Source organism: Brassica rapa, chromosome A01 (genome assembly GCF_000309985.2).
Source record: "Brassica rapa cultivar Chiifu-401-42 chromosome A01, CAAS_Brap_v3.01, whole genome shotgun sequence".
Lineage (NCBI taxonomy): Eukaryota > Viridiplantae > Streptophyta > Magnoliopsida > Brassicales > Brassicaceae > Brassica > Brassica rapa.
Genome location: NC_024795.2, coordinates 17,397,368 through 17,424,831, shown reverse-complemented (window position 1 = coordinate 17,424,831; position 27,464 = coordinate 17,397,368). Strand labels below are relative to the sequence as shown.

Sequence of the window (27,464 nt, the reverse complement as noted above, 5' to 3'; positions counted from 1 at the left end):
TGCCAAGTTTGAGTCTGTTAAATATCTAACAATTTAATTCTACTTTCTGTCCAAAAACAGGAAGGGTGATACAAACTGGGAAACAGACAAACGCCGCCAGGGTGGAGCCACAGAAACAAATATTATTAAAAAAAAATAAAAACGAATCAGGCAACCCGGACAACACATAAAATACGAAACCCGAACCCGGGTGACAGAGTTATCGGGTATCACAGCTGGATACAGCCTGTCACCAACGAAGAGTCTCTTCCTCTATCTTTTTTTCTTTCTCCCTTCCCTATCCTGTTCACGCCTCATTCCTTAATCTCTCTCTCCCGTCTCCGATTCTTAGGGTTTTCTCCGATCTCCTTCCTCCCGGCGCTCAGATCTTCTTCCCCGTTCTAACTCTTTGGATCCAGATTCTCCCTCCTTGTAAGCTCTCTAATTTCACCCCCAATTTTGGTTTGTTGAATTGTGGATTCGTTTTCGCGTTGCTCGTTTCTCTTGAATCATCTCGTTGTTCCTCTGCGTTGGATCTGGTTGTCTTTGATATCCTTCGTGATTGCATTATGCGCGAGACGTATTGACTTTGGTTGAGAATGTCTTTTCGCTTGTTGACTTGTCTTTAAAATCTCTTGTCTGAATCTAGGTAGTTTTCAGAAAAAAAAAAATTATTCTGTGTTCTTATGAAAGTTTTAATCAGAGATTTTCTATGGGGAATGATCGACAGCTAGAGATTTGTATTAAGATAATATTTTGTCTTGTTAAAAGATCTGATTCATCCTTGTGGTTTGTTCAGTTTATGTAGGTAACAAAACAACAACACACATATCAAGTGCTAGAGTCAAGATCACAAAAAGTTGTGTATCGGGTGATCGGATCTTATCTCTTTTACTGACTCTCTCCTCTTTGAAGCTGGTATCTAATCTGGAGAGAAGGCGCAGCTAGTGGCGAGAGAACTTTTGTGCATCCATGCTGGTAGAGAGCATGCGTGGATACTGTCTTTTGGGTGATGCCCCTGACAAAATTAGTTCCCGATGCATTCGGCGTGCTGACCATCTCTCTAGTCGCTCTGCTTATTCTTCTCGGTCTCCTTTGCATCGCCTACTCCTTCTACTTCCAGTCTCACGTTCGTAAGCTTGGCTTTACTCAGCTTGGTTACTTCTCCGGTCCTTGGATTATCCGAATCACTTTCATTCTCTTTGCTATTTGGTGGGCTCTTGGTGAGATCTTCCGGTTGAGCTTGTTTAGGCGTCACACAAGGCTGCTGAGCGGCTTGGATCTCAGATGGCAACAAAACGTCTGCAAGTGGTACATCGTTTCCAATCTAGGCTTTGCGGAGCCTTGCCTCTTTCTGACTCTCATGTTTCTTCTGCGCGCTCCTTTGAAGATGGAGTCTGGGGCTTTGAGTGGCAAGTGGAACAGGAACACTGCGTGTTACACTCTTCTTTATTGTCTACCCATGCTTGCTCTTCAACTTGCGGTTGTTTTGTCCGAGTCACGCCTCAACGGTGGTAGTGGCTCTTATGCAAAGCTCTCACGCCCCTTCACAAGAACCTATTCGCGAGTTACTATTGATCATGCTGAGGTTGCGTTGTGCACCTATCCTCTACTGAGTACCATCATCCTCGGTGTGTTTGCAGCCGTACTAACAACTTACTTGTTCTGGCTTGGAAGGCAGATACTGAAACTGGTGATCAATAAGCGTCTGCAGAAGAGGGTATACGCTTTGATATTCTCTGTCTTTAGTTTCCTTCCGTTGAGGATAGCTATGCTCTGTTTGTCGGTTCTCGCTAGTGCAGACAAGATTGTGTTCGAAGCCCTTTCATTCTTAGCCTTCTTGTCCCTCTTCTGCTTTTGCGTGGTTTCCATTTCCTTGCTTGTCTACTTCCCGGTTTCTGATTCAATGGCCCTGAGAGGTCTAAGGGACATAGATGGAGATGATAGTAGGGCTGTGACTGAAGAACGCAGCGGTGCTCTGTTGCTTGCACCACAGAACGAGGATAGCTTGAGCTTAAGAGGTCGGAGATCTTCTTCACAGGAGAGGTATGTGGAACTCAGCCTATTTCTTGAAGCTGAGAACTAAAATTGTCGGAAGGCTGTTTCTTTGGCTTTTGGCTATGTTTATGTACAGATTCCTGGTGAAACAAGCAGAGCGAGAAAGAGGGGTTAGTTAAAAGACTTAAGTTTGCGCTAAAAAGGCATAACGAAGACAACTTTGATTGTAAAGGAGGGATTGGGGGATTTAACTCTTGTGAGGGTTTGTTGTTTGAAATGTTTTCTGCTTGATGGATCATATTTTTGTACCTTTATTATGTGATCATTTTTGATTTTAGAAAAAAACAAAACACAAAACTAATTTCGTTCTTCATGGCATCCTCAGCATAAGGATTTAGCCAATTTGGCATCAACTAATCCAATATAATACTCAAAAGAAAGAATGACGAGTGCATCAACCCAAAAATAGACAAAGGAGACTCCGGTGATACAATTTAGAACTAGGAGTAGGATGACCCAATTATACAATTCGGAATTAGGAGGTTATCTTTGTTTTCCTATTGTATAGGATAATCCAAAGGAGTATCAGCCACACTATCTTATAACCATCCCTTTGATATTAGAGACACTTTACAAGTTTTCCTATTGTATAGAATGATCTACAAGATGATCTAAAGGAGTATCAACCACATTATTCACAGTGTTCCTCTGGCCTGCAGTGCCTATGATGTTGTGAATTTGAAGAAGAGTTATTTTGGTAGATGACATGATTCCTTAAACGAGAAATCCTATCATGCAGATCATTGTACTTGACAAGAGTATCTCCAGAGATGAATCAAGTTAAAGAACCTTCTTCATGACTTCGGGTCGGATTATACCCCAATATGTAGATTCCGTCAATGATTAATTTATGGTTCCACAACGGAGAAACAGAAAACAATCTTTGATTTTCGAGCCAACAGAGTTATGTTAACACACTAACATCATATCAGTAATTCTTAAGCGTGCATGAAACTTGATCCACACACTGTATTTTCTGAGGTCCATCATAATTAACCGACCCAAAATAAAATAAATTTCAACAGAAAAGGTTTAATACCAACATCCTCATTTTAACGTCACTGAGATGGATCAAGCATATTACAACGGTAGTGCGGTGATGATAGTAACGAAAACATATAGATCAATATATATATATACATATATAGAGAGATTTTTGCTATTAAATATTGTAGGGTGCGGTGCGGTTTATCTTTCAAAGCCGGCTTTGAATGTAAGAAACCACTCCGCACCGCACCGCAGTTAACAATAACAATTTTTTTTACATATACCATACATCTATACATTTTTATAACTGTGAAAACCGCACTGCAGTTTAACCGTTTGTTCCGCACCGCTCAATCCGCATTTACCATTCGGAGCCATAATGTATTTAGGTTTGCGGACTTGTCGTTCATCTAGTTTTCTTATTTTCCATGGATATGAGAATAATTTTAAAACTCAAAATAAATTATTTTAATATAATATTTATTTATTAAAAAAATATTTATATTATTTATTGATTTATGATTTTAGTGTGATTATATGTTTGCATAGATTTTTTCTAAAAATTATAATTTTACTATTATATCTAATTGTGCCCTACTTTAAAATGATCCAATTTAAAATTGAATAATCCTTTATATATTAATTGAGAAGAATTACAAATTTTTTTTGTAGTCACATATCATCCCTAGAATGATTCTTAGAATCTCTAGAAAAATAAGTTGGTCTACCTAAACATATATTATACTTTTATTAAGCTAATTATCAAATTGGTTAGTAGTTTACAAAAGAATATTATCCATTCTTTCCTTAAATAAAAGCTATAGAATTACCTAATATGATTAACATATATATGAAAATTAATGATTATTAATAATAAATATTTGATAACAATTTTTATATCCTCCTCGTTTGTGTCTAATTTTATATTATTAAAAAATTAAACAATCACATTAGCTGTATAATAAATTTTTTATGTCAATACAATTAAAATTTAGCTATATACTATATAAAATAAATAAAATGATTATTTTGATTTATTTACTTAAACAATTATTGTAAATGAATAGAAGCTAATGTTTTGATTTTATGTGCTTAATTTAATTTAATTTATTTATATATATAATGCATAAATAAATACAAAATAAATAATAATATGTAAAAATCATTTGGATGTTCATTCCGCGCTCTTAACCTATAGTGTATTATATTTCTTAGTTTATTAAGTATCAATTATATAGTTTTTTGGTATACATAATTTTCATACAAAATAAAAAAAATCGGCATGATATCCCTTATATATTAATTGAGAAACATTACAACATTGTGTTTGTAGTCCACGTGTCACAATGAGAATGAAATTCAGAATTCTTAGAAAAATATGTTGGTCCATCTTTACTTAGTATATTTTTTATTAAACTAACTATTAAATTGATAAATAGTGTACAAAAAAAATATTCTCGCACTCTCTTTAAATAAAAGCTACGAAATTACCTAATATAATTAACATATCTATGACAATTAATAATTATAAATGATAAATTCCTTAAATAAAAGCTACAGAATTGCCTAATATGATACGTATATATGACAATTAGTGATTATAAATAATAAATATTTGATAATAATTTTTGTATCTTATCTCTTTTTTTTGTTTAATTTTGTATTATTAAAAGATATTAAACAACCACATTAACCATATAATAAAAGATTAAGTTTTTCTTATATGTTATATTTTGAATTTTTAAAACGATTATAAATTATTAAAAACGTTAAATGTTTCACACTATAATTTTGTGATCAATGGTTTAACTTTTTTTTTTTGGTAATAACAAGATACAAATGATCATAAATCGTATGAATATGAAGTCTCATTTACTAGATTTTCATAGGAAAATTACTACAAATATCACATTCAGAGTACCACTTTTCATGTTTACACTAATCACTTTTACCCTCACTTTTAATGAAGGGTAAAAAACAATTAGACCCTTAGGGTTAACTAATCTAGACTTAGAGTTTTTGGAATGTGAAATTTACGATTCCAATAAATATTTAAATAAATACTTAAAAAATATATAAAAAATAGTTTCAAACATAATTTTTCGTTTTTCAAAAAGAAATTTGAGAAAAAATAAAAAAAATTCGAAAAAAATTTCAAATTTTTTTTTTATAAATTTCAAATTTATACTATATATTAGTATAGTTTAAAATTAAATTATATAACATAAAAAATAGGGCAATTGTCAATAATAGCACCTTTTGAAGTTTATGTCTCAAAAATAGCACTAGAAGGAGAAAATCACAAAAATGACATTCATTAAAGGGTAAAATATCCCTAATACCCTTGGTTTAAAATTAAATAAACAAATAAAAATAAATAAAATAAAAATAAAAAAAATGAAAAAAAGATTTTTTTTTTTATAGTTTCAGATTATATGTTTTCAGATTCGAAATTTTTGTAATTTTTTTTTTCGAATTTTTTTTTTAATTTTTTTTTCAAATTTTCTTTTTATAATTTAAAAATACTTTTTAAAACGGTTTTTAAAATTTTTATTTTTTATTTTAGTATTTTTTTTTATAAAATTTTAAACCCTAATTCCAAAACCCCACCCCTTAACTCTAAACCCTAAGGTTTGGATTAATTAACCCAATGGGTATAAGTGTATATTTACCTCTTTAATGAAACCTATTTTTGTGACTTTAAACCTTGAGTGCTACTTTGGGAACATAAACTTGGTTTGGTGCTATCCTAGTCTTTTTCTCTAAAAAATACTTAAATATGATAATTTTTAAATTTGTAAAGAAAAAGTATTGAAACCTAAATATTTTAATTTTAAAATTTGCATTAAAGACCGAACTCTAGAAATTTTTTGTTTATCATATGAGTATAAATTCTCAATAATGAATATTTATATTAAAATATAATATATATCTATGTCCATAAAATTTAGTTATATATCATATAAAATAAATAAAATGATTGTTTTAATTTATTTACTAAAAAATATCGTAAATAAATAAAATGTATTGTTTTGATTTATATTTTTACTCTAATTTAATTATATATATAACACGTAAATAAATACAAATAAATAATAATAGATAAAATTAATTTTATATATAACATTCATTCCGGGCGGAACTTAAGCTCGTGGACCATGTAAAAGGGTTTGGGTGGTATCTTGTTAGTATTAAATTACATAGGAATATCCCACAACCTCTCTGACTTGGACTTTTGATTTTCCTTTTTGCTTTGTCTCTGTTTCCTTGTTCATCAATTTTTCTTCGCAGGTATGAACCAACAACCCAGATCCGAAAATCTCTCATTTGCAAAAAAATTCTACCACGTTTCTTCTTTTTCTCTCCCTCTCTCTTCTTTACTGACCAAGTCTTCACCCTTTGATTCTCTCTGATTTCTACTTTTTTTTTTGGACCTAAACTTACTTTCGGACACAACAATGTTCATCTAAACAAACATACCAGTTCCTTGTTTAGATCTACAATAAAAGATCACTATAAGTTTTTCTTTTCCTATGCCTTTGATCTGAGGATCTACAAAAAAAAAAAAAAGAAAGAAGGTTTTTCTTTTATATATTTGATCTCTTTCTTTTGATCAATTTCAAATCAAATTGCATTGTGGAATCGGGGGTTACAGTGATCTGGAAGGATGGGGTGCGTATCCTCAAAAGGAATGCGAACGAACGATGGTTACATGGAGACCAACCATGTAAGTATTCCAAAAGACAGAACCGCCAAGAAACAACCATCTTCAGAGGAAACAAGCGTTAATGGAAACGACGCTACACTGAGGTTAATACCCAATACTAACCATGTCTTCTCTGATGAGGAGGAGGAGGAGGAGGAGAAGAAGAGCTTTGAGATGAAATCTCTTGAATCAGTTTCTCAAAAAGACACCACTGTCGAGTTACTTGATAATGTAGGACCGTTGCAGCCAAGAGTGAGTCGAATTGCTAGTGTTTCCAATGGAGACAGAACAGCTAAGGTTATTGCCGGCTGGCCCTCTTGGTTGGTTTCCGTTGCTGGCGAAGCTCTCAGTGGATGGCTTCCTCGTTCTGCAGATTCCTTCGAGAAGTTAGAGATGGTTAGAGAAAGTTTGAATCTTTTTCCATCTCATAAAAAAGCTAAAAATGCTTTTGTTTTTTCTTTCTTAAATGATGAATTGCAGATTGGGCAAGGGACGTATAGCAATGTGTACAGAGCCCGTGATCTCGAAACGAACCAGATCGTTGCGCTGAAGAAGGTTCGGTTTGCTAATATGGATCCAGAGAGTGTGAGGTTCATGGCCAGAGAGATAATCATCCTCCGTAGGCTTAACCATCCAAACGTTATGAAACTCCAAGGGCTTATCATTTCAAAGGCTTCCGCAAGTATGTATCTTGTGTTTGAATACATGGACCATGATCTTACAGGCCTTGCTTCAACCCCTGGGATTAACTTCTCTCAAGCACAGGTAATAATGAATAAATAATAAAAACAAACATCTCAAGTTTGTGTAGTAGTAACTTCATTCTGAATATGGTTTTTTGGTATTAGATCAAATGCTACATGAAGCAGTTGATGCTTGGCTTAGAACATTGCCATAGCTGTGGTGTGTTGCACCGTGACATCAAGGGATCGAATCTTCTGCTAGACCGTAACAATAATCTCAAGATTGCTGATTTTGGTCTCTCTACTTTTTACCAACGGAAACAGCCTCTGACTAGCCGTGTTGTGACCTTGTGGTACCGCCCGCCTGAGCTTCTGCTCGGTTCCACAGACTATGGAGTCACGGCTGATCTGTGGAGCACAGGATGTATACTCGCTGAGCTTTTTACTGGGAAGCCTCTTCTTCCCGGAAGAACCGAGGTTTTGTTTGTTTCCACTATATAATTTGTCAGAGCAGAAGAAATGGATATATTAAAAAGAGAGAATTTTTGTTTCTGGGTATGGATGAACAGGTAGAACAAATGCACAAGATCTTTAAGCTCTGTGGATCACCTTCTGAGGAGTATTGGAGAAGATCAAGATTGCGGCATGCAACCATCTTTAAACCTCAACATCAGTACAAGCGATGTTTAGCTGAGACATATAAGGATCTTATCCCTTCTTCAGCTTTGGCTCTCCTTGATGTTCTTCTAGCTGTAGAGCCGGAAGCACGTGGAACCACATCCTCTGCCCTTCAAAGCGAGGTTGTTACTTATGAAACTATTCCCTCATTCAGGCTTCAATAAGTTAGTAACATTGTGGCTTATACATTTCTTTCTTTTTCCCCTCAGTTCTTTACTACAAAACCTTTTCCAAGCGAGCCATCAAGCTTACCGAGATATCAGCCAAGGAAAGAATTTGATATCAAGCTTCGAGAAGAGGAAGCAAGACGGTAAGATTTAGATCTTATGACCCTTCTGGTTTGTTTATTAGTACCAACATCTCAGTGAACACTTTAAAAATTTTCTCATGAGCAGAAGGAAAGGTGCGAGCAGTAAACAGAATGAACAAAAACGGTTTTTAAGAGCTGTACCTGCTCCTGGTGCCAATGCAGAGTTACTGGCATCAATACAGGTATCTTTCAACACTAAAGATGCATACATGCTTCTATCTTATTGCTCGGGATTGTTTTATGTTTTCTTTATTTTACAGAAACGTCTAGGGGAGACTAACCAGACAAGCGTGAGTGAGACATTTAATCCTGAGGGAGATTCTGGCTCTGGCTTCAGGATTGAGCCACACAATCCCAACACAAAGGGTGACAATCATTCTAACGGGTCAAGCCATCTGAGAACACAAAGGTCCTATGTCCAACGTGGAGGAGCCCAGTTGTCAAGATTCTCAAACTCGGTTGCACCTAACAGAGATGGTTCTTCACAATTTGGAAGTATGAGAGACGCCTTAGTGAATCAACGCTGGCTTGAAGATGGTTCTGGGAATTGCAATTTGTCCCAAAGATTGCTTGAGAAACCCAATGGTTTGAGGAAAGATGACCCTTCGTCCTCTAGCAAAGGCCCATTAATGGTAACAAGAAACTAAACCCACGTTTAACATTGTTGTTGTTTGTTTGTTTGTTTGTTAGTCCTTGTGTTCTCATATTCGTTGCTGATCACAATATGGTGAAAAAAACATAGGGTTATGATGGAGAGAAGAGAGAGAGGATTCATTACTCAGGACCGTTGATCTCAGGAGAAGGTAACTTGGATGAAATGTTGAAAGAACATGAAAGGCAGATCTTGTTGGCTGTACGTCGAGCTCAAGCTGATAAGGCTAAGAGGGACGTTAGCAGACAGGCCCGGGGCTCGCTTCTGGCTAATGGAAGTTGATTCTGGGAGATTTCTTAGAGAAATTTAAAACATAAAAAATAATAAAAGCAAACTTTTGGGAACAGTCTGATGATGGTTCTTCACCATACTTAGCTTTCTTTTTTTGGGTTTTGTTAGGACTTAGGATCTTGTCTTGTACAGTCAATTTGCTAACATTTATCTGATTGATTCTTTTAATTAATATATAATAAAATCCCGATTTAGGAGTTATTACTGTTCCAAGTTTACAATCATCTGCTGCTCTGTTAATCATTAGGTCATATTTGATTTGGCTTGCTGGAAAGAGTTGGTAGTGAAAACGATGTTATTCGTCAACGAGAGCTCGAACCAAAGTTGTGACACATCCCAATCATTGGCCTATATCAGTGATCACCATTATGTCAAAGCATTTTCTTGAATTCGCATCCTTTTAGCTGATTCATTCCAAAAGTTTTCAATAGCTCTCAAAATTAATCATCTATGAAAAATACCGTTGTGATCTACTCTGGTCAGAAATGAAAAATGTATTCAAATAAAAATTGGTAAGCTGCGGAATGGTGGAATCGTGTTGTGTTTTGCATTTTATTGACTAATGATTAATCTTTTCCTTAGGGAAGTTTTTTTCCTCTTGATCACCATTGTATCAAAGCATTTTCTTGATTTCTCATCTTTTTAGCTGCTGCATGATTCTTCTTGTTGTTTTCCATAATTCTCAATGTTGAATCATATAAAAAAAATTATCAACACTCCGGTCAACAAAAAATAGTGTACTTAAACTAAAGACTATGATTGGTAACTGGGCCATGAAATGCAACACTCCACAGTTCAAGCCTTCACAGCTGATTGTCAAGAGCTTATCACAATGATCCAACATCCGGGAGTGTGATACACTTTTCAACCAAGCTTAAGGAATTCACAAGACTTAGAAGACGTTTTCAATCTTTCAATCTTCTAGCTAGGAGTGCTATTTCTATCCATAAAAAGATTGTTTTTGTTTGTTGCTCTATTCTTGTTTTGCTTTCTAAACTATTTCATCTTTCAGTAATAAAATAACATTTTGACTTAAAAAAGACATGACTGATAAGTTGCGGAATGATAGAATTGCGTTTTTAGTTTACAAATCGAGAAACTTATAGTTGTATTAGTCTCTCGTTTCTCAGATAGTAAAATTTTGTGATAATAGAAAGTAAAAAAGATCTCATATACATGGGATGTGATTGTTTTACAAGAAGAGAAAAAAAATAGCATGAGACTTATAGTTTACAGGTGAGTCTAAGTGACAATCCAATCTGAACAAAGAAACTTGACGAGGATCATTATCATACAAGTTGGTCACCGGCTTTCTTTTCAGTCTGTCCTTGAGCGGCTGTTTCTGGTCCATGTTTCTTTTCAATCTTACCATCGGTGATTCTCTCTCGAGGGCTGCACAAGAATCTTCCCAGAAAATGAGAAGCAATTGCCAAGAATATGATACCTATTACGATCAAACACCATTTCCATATTGGAACCTCCATTTTTCCCTAGTTTGTTTTTTTGGTCACACCAAAGTAAACGCAGAGAAGAAGAGAAATAAAAAAGGCAGAAGATGCTTGAAAGTTGTTGGTACTGTTGACCAAAACGCAGAGGTTGTGCAGAAATGATGCGCAGCGACTTGTGGAAGTTAACCAGTTTTTATGAAGAGACTTAATAAGAATAATGTATATGAGAAAAAGACAGTAATATAGTTTAGTAGACCTACCAATAATTCCCACAATTTGACATTGTTCGATCTTGAAGCTACTTAATCAAAAGACTAGGTAATAAACCGTGCAAGTGAAATACTACTTCTAAAACTATAGATTACTAGTATTCTACCCGTATTGCATACGGGAAAAGAAAGGATTAATTTATTATGTTACAACAGTGTATTTTTTAGCAAAATGTATCTACCCGATTCATGCTAGTACTTAATGTATTTATATTTGTAGATAACAAATATAATACTTAAGTTCTATTAGAATAATAGTAACATTCTTTGTTTTAGACGAACAAAGTGATTAATAGTTGTCTTCTAAATTTCAGTTTAATTTTCTATTCACTTTACTTGGTTGCAAAGTTTGTATTAGCTTTTGTTATGTTTCTCTTACAACATTTAGAGTTTTGGTTCATTTGATCATTATCAAATATACATAAACTGAATGTAAATATTTTTACTCTGAAAATTTCTTTAGTTTGGGATGCAAATTTTTGCAAAATTCCAGTTTCATCATAGCACACTGAATGTAAAACATCAAGCATAAATCTTATTTTTAAGAGATTATCTTTTTATTTAAAAGAATATCTGATTCTAGTTTCTTTCCTTATTATACATAATTATGAGTTTAAATAAACCAAGAAACATATACTTGCTCTTCATGTAGCATTTCAACAGAAATTGCAAAAGGAATAATATTATAGATGCTATCATCGTGATTTTTATTTTATCTTTGCCAGAACATGAAGAAAAAAACAAATATTAATCCAATAGAAACAATACAACATACGATATTTTTTTATGATAAAAAGTTAGTAAAATACGATATTTATTTTTGTTGATAGTCTTTTTGGGTAGTGTTAAATTCGGAAAATGGGAAAAGAAACCCTTAACTTTTTACAAAACATTAAAAAAAATCCTCACCTTTATTAATGGGATTTAAAACCCTGACCTTATAAAATAATCATAAATGCACCCTACGTTAACAAACCGTGAACTGATTAACGGTGACAAAATGCTGTGTTTGAGTTGATCAAGAAAACCAATAAACGTAAGGTTTTGTGACAAAGTCATGCAAAATCTTAAATAGCAATATAAAACATGTAGATTTATACTATAATAAAGTTAATAAATCATAACAAAAATAAATTATCCTCAAAAAAATAACAACTAGAGTCAAGAAATTATAAGCGTACAAAATGTCAATTGCTATAAACTTATAACAAAATAAAATACAGAATCTTTCATCACTTGCGTCGTCGAATACTCATCTTGTTTCGCTCGTGTTCTCTGAAAAGTGACGTAGGTAACACGATGTTATTACTCAAGTCTCGAACGGTCCGACCAACACATACATAGTCGTCTCCTGTTAACGAACTATGGAAAACACCATGACTTTCTATAGGAACATTTGGTTGGCTATGAAATAGAGGTGCTGTTTGGCTATATGTAAGTATGTAACGTGGGTGTTGGCTGGCTTTGTAGTGTAGGTGTTGTCTCCACAGATTGTTCTTCACTCATCTGATGTTTTGATGGACGACCTCGAGGCTTTTTTGGAGGAATAATCGCTATTTCATTTGAGCATGTTCGCTTGGTATGTCCTTTTTGAAGACACTTGCTACTTGTCTGAAAAAATACAAACCACATCAACACATTTAGAATAGCTTGAATTCATGCTCGAAACAACAACTCAATAAAATAATACATAGACATCGGCAAGGAACAATGATAATACCATTTGAATTCCATGTTGTGTTTGTTTACCGGAAGAAGTTTCATATGCTTCAAGACATCTTTTCAGATTTTTTTCCGTCCACGAGATTCTTTAAAAGGAGGTGGTAACACTCTTACATCTCTATTCATAGGCCATAGCTCCATACCATTGTTAGGTTTAAGTATGTGTTCATAACCCACTTTCCATTTAGGAGTTGAAAGCCATTCAGAAACCAATGATTCGGGCGTGCGAGCATTTCTATTCTCAGCCAATAAAGCAGAAATCATATGAGAGCACGGGATACCGATGACCTCGTATCGGCGACATGTGCAAGACACTTTGTTTCTTACATTGACCCTGTACTTGTTTGACCATGTTCAACTTCATACAACCTCTTCCACCACAAATAGGAGTGCAATCTTTTACTTTTTTTCTTTCTTTATTGAGTGTCTTTTTAACATTTGGGGTTACCTCTCCTTCGTATTCATCTATCATGCGCATCTTTCCTTCATTGCTTTTCATGAAATGTATCCGAATATCTTTAAGCAACCCAACCAATGGTTTAGACCGTCCATCCTTGATAACACTATTAAATGATTCACTCATATTGTTCTCAACAGCATCGCACTTAGCAAAACCTTGTGAAGAATGCTCTGCAAGAAAATAATTAAATCTTAAGATAAATAATTAAAATATTTTACGTAACTACTAAAGTAATGCCTTCTTAATATATACCTGGACCAATGACATGCAGAACATCTCATAAGATCTTCATAAGCTTCATGGTTTAGAATTTTAAAATCATCTACTCTTTGCTCAAAAACTCTCTCATTGTATGCTTTTGCCATTTTCCAAAATGCAATATGTAAAAGACCCGTTTTATCACCATGCTTCTTGTACAAGTTAGTCAATATATGTCTAGCACACATTCTATGCTCACAATAAGGAAGAACAGATTCTTTTGCTGCTATTAGACCCTTCTGTTGATCTGAAACAAGAGTTAGACCATTTTCTAGACCAAGGTCTAAGTTCTCTTATAGTAATGTCATAAACCACTCCCAGTTTAGTTTGTTCTCAACAGAAACACGCCACTGGAAATATTGTATTATTAGCATCTCGGCCAACAGATATGAGTACTTCTCCTTTTATTTTTCCTTTCATGAATGTTCCATCAAGATGAAGAATTCGCCTACACCCACTTTTTCACCCTTCTTTCATTGCATAAAAGCAAGAATAGAACTTCTCAAACACATTAGCTTTTGTTCCCAAAATTATTGTAGAACCTGGATTGGACTCCTTGAGTGCACCCACATAATCATACATCCTTGTAAATTGTTCTTGATACTCGTCAGCAATCGTTTTAAGACAAATTCGGCGTGTCTCCCTGCATTTCTCTTTTGACACTAAAAGTCTATCATTAGCCTGCAACCGGTTCCCAATTTCACCTATTAAACTTGTTTGCCTAGCTTAACTTTGATTTCTATAGTCTATTTGGTTTCCTAGCTCCTTGTGGATTGGATCCCTAAGTACTACGATTAAACCTCTTATTTGAGAGAGTAATTCACTCGTTAGGGTAATTTGAGTGATATCAACAAGTCCACGAAGCAATGAGGTGGACAGCTAGATGTTCCATGACATCAAAAAATACTGGAGGAAAGATCTTCTCAAAGTTGCACAGTAAGATGAGAATGTTCTCATGAAGTTGTTCTACGACATCCTCTTTATGAGTGCATGTGCTCAGATCCCTGAAAAATGCTCTGATGCCTTGTATATTCCAATTAAACACATGATTATTAGTCATATTGGTTTTTCGTGCATATTATAGATCAATAAAGAAACTAATGTGTATATTACCTGCAAGTGTTTCATGTACATTTGTTGGAAGTAGCTCCGCAAATGCAACGGGGAGTAGTCATTGCATAAATACATCACAATCATGACTCTTCATCCCGGAAAACGACGTTTGAGCCCTTTTAACACATCTAGAGAGATTTGAAAAATACCCATGGGGAACTTCACTACTGATGCCACCCAGTTGAACAACACCGACTTTTGTTCGGAAGATAATCTGAATATCGGAACCAGAACTTGTCCATTGCTTTTCATATGTAGCTCGCTTCTTGAGCAAATATCAGGCAAGTCCAACCTCGATTTTTTTTCTGTCTTTTGTCTTCCCTGGGACATTCAATATTGTATTCACGATGTTCTCAAAAAAAAAATTTCTATATACATCACATCGAGGTTGTGGCGCAAAAGAAGATCCTTCGAATATAGAAACTCCCAGAATATACTCTTCTTGTGCCAGTTGTGCTGAACTCTGTAACAATCAGACATATTACCGGGAACATGCCAACTACCACCACAACGAACTGTTTCTTAAGTTCCGTAGTAATTTATTTGCGCTTCAATTTCTTGTCCAGTTAAATATGGAGGAGGAGTGTCTCTCACAACCCTTTTGTGCCTAAAACATTTCTTGTTTCATCGGTACGGATGGCGGTGACAATCGGATCAACTTGTCTTCCTACCATTCTTCAGTTGAAACGCATTTGTCATTCCACTACAATATGGACAAGATAATCTCCCATGTGTAGTCCATCCAGACAATATCCCATAGGCAGGAAAGTCACTTATGGTCCACAAAAGCATCGTAAAATTCGTTTTCATTGAGCAATCATACATCTTCACACTTGTTGACCACAAATCTTTCAACTCTTTTATCAGTTGTTGTAGAAAAACATCCAGAGACCTTTTTGGATGTTTCGGACCATGTATTAATATGGTCAAGAATAGAAACTCATGTTGCATGCACATTTTCGGTGGCAAGTTGTATGGCGTAAGAAAGACTGGCCACAATGAATATTGTCTCCCTGACATTCCAAATGGACTAAATTCGTATGTGCATAATCCAAGATACACATTTCGGCTATTGCTAGCGAATTATGGATGTACTTTGTTAAAAAGTTTTCAGGCTCTTGCATCTGATGGATGAGTCATCTCACCATCCGTCTGAGTATGCTCTACATACCATCTCATCCCTCCAGCAGTCTGCTCAGATTGGTACAATCTTTTCAATTTGTCAGATTGGTACAATCATTTGGTACGGTACCCTATTACGTCCTCATCCTTGCGGTTTAAATCATGGCTTTTTGCAGAATTGACATTCTTCTAACTTTTCATCATTTCCCCAGTAGATCATGTACTTGTCGATGCAAACTTCTATCATCTCCTAAGGCAACCCAAGACTTTAAACCAGTTTCTGAATCACATAATAAGAATCATCAAACACATTGTCTTTCGGCAAATACTCCTTAAAGAAGTCTGCCCATGCATCCATGCATCTTTCAGGTAGATTGTAATCAGTTTTAATATTCATCATTCTAGCAGCCAACAACAATTTAGAGAGACCTTCTCTACAACCACTGTAAATTGGCTGATTCGCAGCATCTAACATTTCATATAACTTTTTTGCATCTATGTTTGGTTCTTCAATTGCATCATTACCCACAAATGCATCAGCTACCATATCATGAACCCTGTCTGCTCCTCAGGATGGTAACTATGTTCATTGGGCAAATGATCAACCGGTTCATCCTGAAAATTGCTATTATTACTACTAGCTCCATTCCCATAATTATAACATTCTCCATGTTGAAACCAGATATATCAATGTGGCGTGAAACCTCTATTTATTAAATGCTTTCATACATTTTTACGAGTTGAAAATTTTGAATTGTTGCATTTCCGACAAGGACAGAACATCTTACCACTTTCCTGGCCTACCGGTGTAGAATCTGCTTGATGCATAAATGTCTCCAGCCCTTCGAGATATTCTTTCGTCACTCTCCCATTATTATCTATGTGCGTATACATCCACCTTCGCAACTCAAATATATTTCCACCACCTGATAATTTTTTTTCTTTCACGTTTTTCTATTTTTTTCTTTTCGGTGTGTTTCAAATGAAAAACAAACGCCATAATTATAGAAAATTTTCAAAACTGGTAGGTCAAATTTACTAGAAATTTACGAGGAAATATATTATCTAGCCGAAACAAAAAAAAGTGTTTAAACTAAAAAGTTGGTGCACTCGAGATTTCGACGCTAAATAGACGTTAAATATTTCGTCGTAAAGTCCTCGTTACAGTTACGTCTACTTTACGACGAAAATGTTTCCTCGTAAAAACCACGTTGCGTCGGTTTTACTACGAAACTTTATTGTCGTTAATTTACGACGATATTACGATGATTTATTTTTTCTTCGTAAAGTTCTCGTAAATAGGACGTAAATTTACGAGAACTTTTTCCTCGTTAAAGTTTTGTTTTCTTGTAGTGGATCAATTTTATATATCATGGTTCTACACTTTTACTCTTTAATGTTGGATTCCTTGAATATTTTTAGTTAATGGCTAACTACTGATCGGAAGGTTGTTGCTTTTCAAGTGTGCCTTATTTAGACCTTGAATGAATTAACATGGTTTTACTCATGATGATGGACTGTACGCTAGTAAAAACTCTATAAAATAATAACGTTAGAGTTTTGGTATTTTGTTAATTTATAGAGTTATTAATTTACAAAAAAAATTTTTATAGTTTTTTTTTCTATTATAAAATATATTTTCTTAAAATAAGAAAAATATTTGATTTTACTATATATGTACATTAATTAACTTTTTAAAATTCCACATTTATACTAGTTTAATTATATTATTTTTGTGTATAAAATGTGTTTCATAAAATTTAAATGTTGTTTTAGATATAATTTTTCTAAATCTCATCAAAATATATAAAATTTTAAGAAAATATAAAGAATTAATAAAATAAACAATATAATAGTTGGTTTGTACCTATATAAAATGTCTATACATATAAATGATTAATTTATAATTTTAGTGAGACCATATATTTACATGGTTTTTTTTAAAGTTATTATGTTATTATTTTATTTATTTGTGTCATATTTTAAAACGGCCCAACTTGGAACCAGAAAAAAAAAATTGATTTAAGGTATTTATTAATTTATAGAGCTTCTAATGTATTTTTCAAAGGTATGTACAAAAATTATATAGATAGAAACCCTCTTACGATGGAAACTAGTACATACAATTCACAAAGAAATGAATTTGTAAGTCGAGTGTGTTGATACTGTTTAACATGTTTGTAACATCCTAGTTTGTACTATATGGTTACTTGTTAACATAGTTCTAACTAAAGTGAGGACGACATTCATGACAACCTTTTAGCATAGTTTTAGCGAATTTTATATGGAAATGCTAGGTTATATGAATTAGTATTGTGTTTATTGAAAAATTCGTTCTTCTTTCTTCAAAATAATTCAGAGTTGGAAAAACATTATTCATGTTCTTAGGATGAGACAAGTTAAATTGGATGTAATGATATATTGATTAAATTGCGAAATTTGTGTGTGAAAAAACGTAAATCTAGAGTTCGCTTTTTGAATAGAAAACGTGAAGAAAACTGATTAAGAATGAGATTAAATAAGGAACATAATGTACATGATTAAGAAAAGATTTATTCTTGGGTTCATCCTATAGATTCACCAACCAATAGGATTATGTTATTTCATATTCGATATTTTTTTTTAAAAAAAACAAAATATTGTCAAACTATATTATCTTCTTAAAATTAAAAAATAAAAAGAAATAAATAAAAAATAGTAGTAATTACAAAAAAAAATATTTTTATCGTCGTCAGCAAAACATTAAACCCTAAATCCTAATCCCTAATCCCTAAATCTTAATCTCTAAACCCTAAATCCTAAACTTTTGGGTAAACCCTAAACTCTAGGATAAATTTTAAACTTTAAATCAAAATCACTAAACACTAAAACACTCAAAGGTTTAGTGTTTATGATTTAGGGTTTAGAGTTTTAGGGTTTAGTGTTTTTATTTAGAGTTTAGGATTTATCCAAGGGTTTAGGGTTTATCCAAGGGTTTAGGGTTTATCCAAAGATTTAGAGGTTACCCAAAGATTTAGGGTTTAGGGATTAAGATTTAGGGTTTAGGGTTTAGTGTTTTGCTGATGACATTAAAATATTTTTTTTAATTCTTTTTTCTGTAACCGCTACTTTTTTAACTTTTTTATTTTAAGAACATAATATAACTTGACAATATTTTATTTCTTTTTTTAAAAGATATCAAATTTAAAATAATGAAATTCTATTGGTTTGTAAACCTAGAGTTTCACCCTACGGGGGTGAACTTAAAAATAACTCGTAAGCAAATGACTTTAAATAACAAAAGTACGTTTTGGTTTCTAGCCGTAAAAGATATCACGAATGTATTTTGGCTTCGGGTCATATGTTAGCGTCATATGTTAACTTGTTAGTATGGAATTCATCGCTTGATGTTAGATACCTTCTTTTGTAATGAAGATGAAGAGTTGTGTGGACCGAGCTGCGAGACTATGAAGACCATGACAATATTTATGAATTTGGATAAATTTCATGGGAGCTTACAAACCTTAATCTTATTGTTTATGGCCATTTAACTTGATTTTATTGAAAAGGTTGCAACGTTTTATTATGTTCACTTGATTAATGTTTATTGAAAATTTACTTAGAATTTAGAAGAAAAATTCCAAAAATTTCTGGGTCAGGACATTTCAAGTGGAAGTTAATTAAAATTCAGAGCACTAATCACAACTCTGACTAACCCATTGTCTCTACCAATACATGCCACACTTCTTAATCAGACTCGAGATTAATACCCATTATTATTCTTGTGATGGAAACGTTTATTCTCTTTTTAATACATAGACAACATTGACATTTTTCTCTTAGATTAGCTCCAAAGCGTTCTCAGGAGGCTCGATCCAAATGTTCTCAGAAGATCGTTGCTTTCCCCAATTAACATTGTGCTCACGCCGCGGATGGTATCGCCCTTCATCAAACGAATAAGTTACGCACCGGTTCTCATTGTCACATAACTTAGGAAAGTAGATACTGTTCCTCAGCATCCCCTCATGGACATACGTCCTCGATTCACATGAATTAATGCTCCCAAAGATCGTCAAACTACCAATATTTTCCTTCTTCTCCCAAACACGTAGTGTAAGATCGAGTTTAAACACCAAAGGCTCTGCATTTCCAAATGTACATATGAGAGATACGTCTCCTTTGTAACCCACCATGAACTTACCTTCATACCAACTCTCGTCATCAATGTGAACAGGACATACTGGTGGCGGTATGTCAAGGACATTCCACGTCCGTAAAGATGGATCAATAACCGCGAGGCAGTTTCTTAAGTTGAGGCAGTAAAACAAACCATTCGAGAAGACAACATAGTTACGTTTAGCATCAAGAAACTGAGACGAGACGTGCATTGAAGTCCACGTGGTTTCACCCGGACTCCATGTACGGATTGTAACATGGCCTGGATCATAGTCTTTGATGATTAACACCACACAATCGCTTGACGTAGGAGCACAAGAGAATCCCACTAACTGGTAACCATGCCACAGCTCAAGATCAGGCAAGACCACAAGATCCATAGTAAATGGATTGAACAAGACGAAATCTGTTGAAATGCTTTTGCACATAAGGAGCCACCCGTCTTTAGAGTAACGCACTTTAGAGCCAGCTAATGATTTAGGCAGCTCCTTTGTATGTCTCTTGGAGTTTGATGGATTGTAAAACTCGAAAGAGTTTCTTGATTTAGGGAAGTACATGAGCCAAGGAGGCTGGTCTGTGATTCTAACAGACACTGCTGCCTCGTACCAAGGTTTGCATACGGCAGAAGCACGTACGTTGTCTTCGATTTCAAGAGTAGTCATTACAGAGATGAGAAGCTCCAAGGGAAGGTCTCTCCAAGTTTGATTCTCAGCCTTTTCTTTTGCAATCTCCATGCTCATATTGGATCTGATAAGAGTTCACCACAAAATAATAATACTCATCATTCATAAATAACATCAATTCAATCAGATATTGATATTCAAGAATTTAGATTCTGGAATCAAAAATGAAAACTTGGGTTTTTTCAGATTGTCATCGAGGATCAATGAATTACATAAAGTTCTCTCTTTTATACTTACCCAGATAAGATACAAGAATCAAAACTGAAAGAAAACTTACGATCTCAACTTTATTTTCTTTCTTCTTCCACTTAAGTTTGAAGGGTGAAAGGAGAGAGCGATTGGGGTTTGATTTAATCGCATCAGTGACCCGATATGTCTTATAACACCAAAGTACACACACTACATGCCGAAACCCAAACATTTCTCTATGTTTCCTTTTTACAAAAGATATGTTTTTTTTTTTTTGGAAGTTTACTCAGATATATAAAATTTTAGGACAATTGACAAGAACCATGTAGATCTTTTTTTATTATTGATATTTTTTAAATACCAAGCGTGCCTTTTTTTAACGGTATGAGAAAAAACATATTTACAGGAATACCATTATTTTTCGCTGTCACATAAGCAAAAACTCGGCGCTACGTAGGAATTATGTTCCGTGTTTTCATTAAGCCAGCCGTAATTCGCTACATACGTCGTTACGGCTGATTTATATCTACATGTCGGCTGAATAAACAAACGCGGCTGAGTTAAGAGGAAAAGGCTGACTTAAGAAACATAAATCAGCCGGAAAGTATGGCTGAATTACAAAAATGTGGCTGATTTATAAGAAAAATGCTGACTTACACACAAAGGTTACGGCTGACTTATACATCGGCGGTTTGTTTTCTAGAAATTTGGCTGAGTTGTAACTAAGAGATGGCTGGGTTATGTTTTACCGGCTGAGTTAATGAATACCGACTGGCTGAGTTATATAATTTACGGCTGACTAATGTGATGTTGTTACGGCTGAATTTATGATAAGTCGGCCGTAATAGGATGGATTAACAGTAAACTCAGCTCTGTTACGGCTGACTTATTAGCGAAAGATTAATTACTAGAATATCATTCGTTTGATGGCTGATCTATGTGACAATACGGCTGATTTATCGTTTTTCATCTTTATTACGGCTGATTAAGGATCAAAAGATTAATTACTAAAATATTTCGATGGTTCGGCTGACTTACATTGTATATGAGAGTTGATTTACGTAGGCTGAGTTATATGTTTGTTTGTCGGCTGATTAACCGATTTACTATGTCATCCGCCATGTCATCAACTCGGATTTGCCATGTCATTGCTAACGAACTATTTTACAACTACGTTTGTCTGTCTGTTCATATTTTTCTTCATCTTCTTCATCTATCTATATATCTATCTTCTTCATCTTATTCTTCATTTTTCTCCGGGATCTTATGGATCCGGTAATTATTGTTTCTGGTAACTGGATTAAGAAAATAGATATGTATTCAACGCCGACATGAAGAATTCGCAAAGTCTGTACTCGATGATTACAGATTGAATGAATTGAGAACAACATATTGAATTTGCAACAACATATATGTATTCAACGAACGACACTCCACCAGTTTCCGGAGAACAAGGATGACGAAATGAATCAGAATGACAGAGCAAGAGAGACGATTAAAAGAATTGGGTTTAAATGTTTTGTATTACGGCTGGGTTTTGGGTTTTAATGTTTTACATTACGACTGAGTTACATAAACATGTTACGATTATATTGTATTTTTTTGATTAGTATAACGACTGAGGTATGGATTTTAATGTTTTCGTATTACGACTGAGTTATCATTAATTTCTGCCTTATTTAACTTTTTAACTCCTCGTGGTTATCGTCTCCATGTTATAAATGGCCTCGATATTAGTTCTAAGCCGTCAAATCAAGAAAGACGAAACGTCCCATTATTATAAGGCATTTAATATTATAAAAAAAGATTACCGTGAATGTTAAATCAGTTTTTAAATACTAAAGTATCGTCTCGATGTTATAAAAGCCTCGATATTAGTTATGAGCCATATTTTTCACACTCAGCCGTCCCAAAGTATCAAACCTAAATCTCGATGGGCCATGATAAAACCCAAAATATTAACTGCCGAGTTATGTTAATATTAATGGCTGAGTTATATTATGAGTTAAATAATAAAGTATTACCGATCTCTACGAAGGCGTCAATGTTATATTAACCAACATGGCTGAGTTATTTCAAATATCTTTGCTTAGTTATATGAACGTTACATTCCCGATACTTGAATTGCCTGAAGAGATTCAGGCGTTAGTGGTTGAACGTGTGGCCGGTAACTCCTTCACAGATCTCTATGGCCTAAGAGCATCGTGCAAGACGATGAAGGCGTTAGCAGAGCGGAGCAGGGTAAACCATTTTTACGATCTGTTATCCGTTCCCATGAGACTCAATATGCTTCCTGAGTTGTTTAAAACTTGCTACGCAGAGAGAAATCCAAGCACACTTTATATGAAGGGTGTACAGTTTTTCTTCACATTTAACCTTCAGGAAGAAGGACTTGCTTTCTTGAAGCTTGCAGCGGATGAAAGATATGAGTGTGCTGTGTATACATACGCAATGACTAGAAAAATATTTTGGGGTGATGAGGAGTATTTTGCTTGTTTTACGACGGAATCAGTTGACAGGATCGGGAAACTAGTTCGATCTCTAAAATGGGCATGGGGTATGTCGCACAATGACGAGTTTCTGGCAAAGAGGGACGAGTTCATTTGAACCGTTGTTCCTTCGTTCTATAGTTGCCAGTGTGTTCCTGTTATGGAGCGAGATTAGGTCTTGTGGTACATTGAAAATAGTAAGGGTGACAAAATGTGTAACCGCTGTTTCTTGATCAAAGAGTTGGGGCTCTTCTTCCGTGAGTTTAAACCGATGAGCGTGATTATGGACACAAGGGAGTGGTGAAGATGTATTCTATCAGAATCTTTTCTCTTTTTATGTTCTTTGCTGTGACATTATTACGGCTGGTTTATATTTTACATTATGGCTGAATTGTTTTCTTTTAATTGCGGCTGATTTTTGTAAAAAAAGTTCTCTTCAATGACGGCTGAGTTTTAGTTTCATAATGACTGAGATATTTTGTTGGAGTGTTATTAAACTCGAGCATAACTGGGTTAATTAAATACGTGATAGCCGAGTTATTGTTACTTAAAGGCTGAGTTAATGTTAACTTTTTGGCTGAGTTTTGTAAAAAAATCCAAGATACAGACTCGGAATCCGCCATGTCAACAAACTTCTTGCCATGTCATCACTAACGAACGAAATTTATAACTTGCTTTATGAGACTGTTCATGTTCTTCTTCATCTTAGTTATCTATCGTCTTCATCTTTCTCAGTTGGTTATGGATCCGGTAATTCTTGTTTCCGGTAACTGGATTAAGAAAAACAAATATGTGTTCAACGTCGACAGTAGAGGGTGTAAAGTTCTTCATTTAGATGAGGAAACAACACATGAAGATTTCAAAAAGTCTGTTCTCGAAGATTACGGATTGAATGATTTGAAGGATCATATTCAGCTTAGCCACATGTTCTCGAATAAAGCATTGAAAACGATGGCGCACGACACTCCACCAGTTTACGTGTCCAATACTCGGCAATTGCAAGGTTTTCTAAGCCTGAAGAAAATCGAACAACTACGTCTTTGTGTGGAGATTACGGAGAACAGAGCAAGCGAGAAGAGTAAAACATTTTTGAGCTTTAGCTCAGAAGCAGAAGCAGAAGCTTCAGTAGTTGAGTCCAGAAACAAAAATTACAGTGGGAGTTACGATGGTTGCAGTTTGGAAAAGGAACAAGAGGACAATGAGAATGACTGCTCTAGTAATGTCGAAGGAGAACAACATGATGTAGTCGGAGAAGATGAAATAGGCGAAGAAAACGAAGAAGATGACGAATTTGAAAGCCGATTTGATATGTTCGACGATTCAGACGGTGCGTCATCTGAAGATGATAACTTCAGCTCATATGGTGAGTCTCCTACAGATGACGAAGATTCACCAACGCTACCTCCCAAGAAGAGATATCAGAACTTCTTGATGAGCGGATCTAAAGGGAATCTGTAGGTTCTAAGTTTGGAGATGTCGTCGATAGACATTGCGGTAGGTCAACGTTACGATAGTAAAGACGATTTAGATAGACGACTGAAACTTCTTACAGTGAGGTATAAATTTGATTTTGATGTAGAAACATCAACTCCGACATCATACGTTGTTAAGTGTTGGGTTGATGGATGTCTTTGGAGAGTTCGTGCTTCTACCCCAGGAGAATCCAAGGCGTTTTTTGTTCGTATTTACGATTCGAAGCATACATGTTCCTGCACAGAGCGTTCTAATCGATCTCGACAAGCAACACCAGATATTTTAGGTATGTTGTACAAGAACTTCGGCGACGTTGGTCCGGCCGTTCACCCTACGAGCGTCGGAATAGCTATCACTAAGCAGTTTGGTATAAAGGTAAATACTTTGTTGTGGCTAAGTTATTTTTAACGTCACGGCTGAGTAATGTCAAATGTATAGGCTGACATAAACATACAATTCGGCTAGGTTACTATATATTTAGATGCGGCCGAGTTATAGTAAAATAGGGTTGAGTTATTCAGTACGCTATGGCTGTCTTAATTATTTGATGTGGCTGTGTAATGAGGATCGTTTTTTCATGTGAACAGATGGATTATTGGAAATCATACCGGACGTTGAAATTTGCAAGGGAAATCGATGAGGGAACACCTGAGTGTGGGTTTGAAAGCTTGCCTTCTTACTTATACATGATAAGAAGGGCAAATCCGAGTACAGTGACGCGTCTTCAAATCGATGAGCTTGGAAGATTCATGTATGTGTTTCTTGCCTTTGGTGCGAGCGTTAATGGGTATCCTTTCATGCGCAAAGTTGTTGTAGTTGACGGTACGTTTCTCAATGGTAAATACAAAGGGACGCTACTCACAGCACTAGCTCAGGACGGTAACTTCCAGATTTTTCCAATAGCCTTCGCAATGGTTGACAGAGAAAATGATGATTCGTGGCATTGGTTTTTTACGCAACTAAAACTTCTGATTCCTGACGACGAGGGTCTTGCGATAATCTCGGACATGCATAACTCGATAGGGAAATCAATTAGAAATATGTATCCGTTGGCTACTCGGGGAATATGCACCTACCATTTATATAAGAACATATTGGGACGGTACAAAGGAAAAAAAGCATTCCGTCTGGTGAAGAAAGGGGCAAGATGTTTTAGGATGTCTGACTTTACTGCGATTTTCGAGGAGATTGAAGCGATTCATCCTGCACTCCACAGCTACCTCCAAAGAGCTGATGTCCGCCTGTGGACGTGTGTTCATTTCTCGGGAGAGAGGTACAATTTGATGACTACAAACATAGCGGAATCAATGAACAGAGCATTGTCGCATGCAAGAGGTCTAAACATTGTTCGAATATTAGAATCGATACGGGTTATGATGAACGGAGAGAGGATGCCAGATCGCAGCCAACAACGCTTACGCGTGGTGTCGAGAAACTACTACATGTAAGTCAGTCGTAACAGTAAAAATACGACAATGTTTCATAAAATTCTTAAGTCAGCCGTTTCATAAAATTCATAAGACAACCATTATAATTCTTAAATCAGCCGTAATATGTAATAACTCAGTCGTTTCATATTTATTAATAGGGTCGTGTAACTGCCGCCAGAGAATTGACGGTCCAAAGGATTGATGATCATCACACTGAAGTTAAATATGGATCTTCTAGCGAGTCTTTGAATGTTGTTAATTTGGTAGAGCAAAAGTGCACATGTCGGCGTTTCGAACGCGAGAAATTACCATGTGTACATGCAATCGCAGCTGCGGAGTACAACAATGTTTGTCGTATATCCCTGTGCAGTCCGTACTATAACAGTGAATATTTGGTGAGCGCATACGCTGAATCTATCATGCCGGCTGACAAAGCGCAACCTATTCTAGAAATCGTGGCAGATCAACCGTGCTTGCCCTTGTATATTCGTCAACAACCAGGAAGACCTAAGAAAAATATGATGAAATCTGCTTTAGAAGTTGCACTTCAAAACAAACATCCTAGGAAAGAACACACATGTTCTCGACGTAGACAGAGTGGCCATAATGCGAAAACTTGTTAGATGTAAGCAAGTGTTGTAGGGATTTTCATGTTTTTGAATTACGGCTGGGTTTTTGTTTTCACTTCTATATATTACGGCTGGATTTGGGATTTTCATGTCTTTGAATTATGGCTGGTTTTTGTTTTCATAATTCCCGCCCAAAGTTCTAAACGTCGTGAAGTAAATAACCGGCTTCTATTATAAATAAGGCATTTCTCGAACAATTATATGTTCAACTCTCTATTTATTACACATCTCTCTCTATTGTTGGGGTCAAAAACGGTTACGACGGAATTACCACCCGAAAATCCTCGGAGATCGTATTTCCGAAAGAGTTATTAAAAGAAGGGATGTAATTTTCGTAAAAATAACCTATACGAGGTTTTTACGAAAAAGTATCCTTTGGGATTCAAACCGAACAAACCAAACTCGAGCCAAAGCTCGGTCGCTACGTAGCGACCGAGCGATCGTCCCGCTCGGTCGCTACGTAGCGACCGAGCAATCGTCCCGCTCGGTCGCTACGTAGCGACCGAGAGATCGTCCCGCTCGGTCGCTACGTAGCGACCGAGCTCGAGCCAAAGCTCGGTCGCTACGTAGCGACCGAGCGATCGTCCCGCTCGGTCGCTACCGAGCGATCGTCCCGCTCGGTCGCTACGTAGCGACCGAGCTCGAGCCAAAGCTCGGTCGCTACGTAGCGACCGAGCGAT

The 27,464-nt window shown here is 35.4% G+C and overlaps 4 protein-coding genes across 6 annotated transcripts; 3 read left to right on the top strand and 1 right to left on the bottom strand.

The window, feature by feature from the left end:
* Positions 1-154: 154 nt before the first annotated feature.
* On the top strand, positions 155-2,348 carry LOC103828674. The gene is made up of 2 exons (XM_009104300.3): positions 155-411; positions 779-2,348. The coding sequence occupies exon 2, from the start codon at positions 992-994 to the stop codon at positions 2,063-2,065; it is 1,074 nt and encodes a 357-aa protein (XP_009102548.2). The 5' UTR covers positions 155-411; positions 779-991; the 3' UTR covers positions 2,066-2,348.
* Positions 2,349-6,175: 3,827 nt separating this feature from the next.
* LOC103828664 (probable serine/threonine-protein kinase At1g09600) lies at positions 6,176-9,545 on the top strand. Of its 2 annotated transcripts, XM_033277680.1 has the most exons (9): positions 6,176-6,544; positions 6,603-7,126; positions 7,211-7,495; positions 7,579-7,890; positions 7,983-8,213; positions 8,301-8,401; positions 8,487-8,583; positions 8,662-9,033; positions 9,144-9,545. In XM_033277680.1, exons 2-9 carry the CDS (start codon positions 6,692-6,694, stop codon positions 9,333-9,335), a joined length of 2,025 nt encoding a protein of 674 aa, XP_033133571.1. In that variant the 5' UTR covers positions 6,176-6,544; positions 6,603-6,691; the 3' UTR covers positions 9,336-9,545. The 2 variants fall into 2 exon arrangements, with proteins under 2 accessions (XP_033133571.1, XP_009102541.1); XM_009104293.3 differs by having other exon boundaries at positions 6,176-7,126.
* Positions 9,546-19,318: 9,773 nt separating this feature from the next.
* Positions 19,319-21,173, bottom strand: LOC103828648 (F-box/kelch-repeat protein At1g57790). Of its 2 annotated transcripts, none has more exons than XM_009104277.3 (2): positions 20,852-21,173; positions 19,319-20,638 (listed from the first exon to the last, which is right to left on the bottom strand). In XM_009104277.3, the coding sequence occupies exons 1-2, from the start codon at positions 20,932-20,934 to the stop codon at positions 19,555-19,557; spliced, it is 1,167 nt and encodes a 388-aa protein (XP_009102525.1). In that variant the 5' UTR covers positions 20,935-21,173; the 3' UTR covers positions 19,319-19,554. The 2 variants fall into 2 exon arrangements, with proteins under 2 accessions (XP_009102525.1, XP_009102533.1); XM_009104285.2 differs by having other exon boundaries at positions 20,812-20,947.
* Positions 21,174-24,725: 3,552 nt separating this feature from the next.
* On the top strand, positions 24,726-26,173 carry LOC117126779. The gene is made up of 2 exons (XM_033275873.1): positions 24,726-25,100; positions 25,313-26,173. The coding sequence occupies exons 1-2, from the start codon at positions 24,726-24,728 to the stop codon at positions 26,171-26,173; spliced, it is 1,236 nt and encodes a 411-aa protein (XP_033131764.1).
* Positions 26,174-27,464: the final 1,291 nt, after the last annotated feature.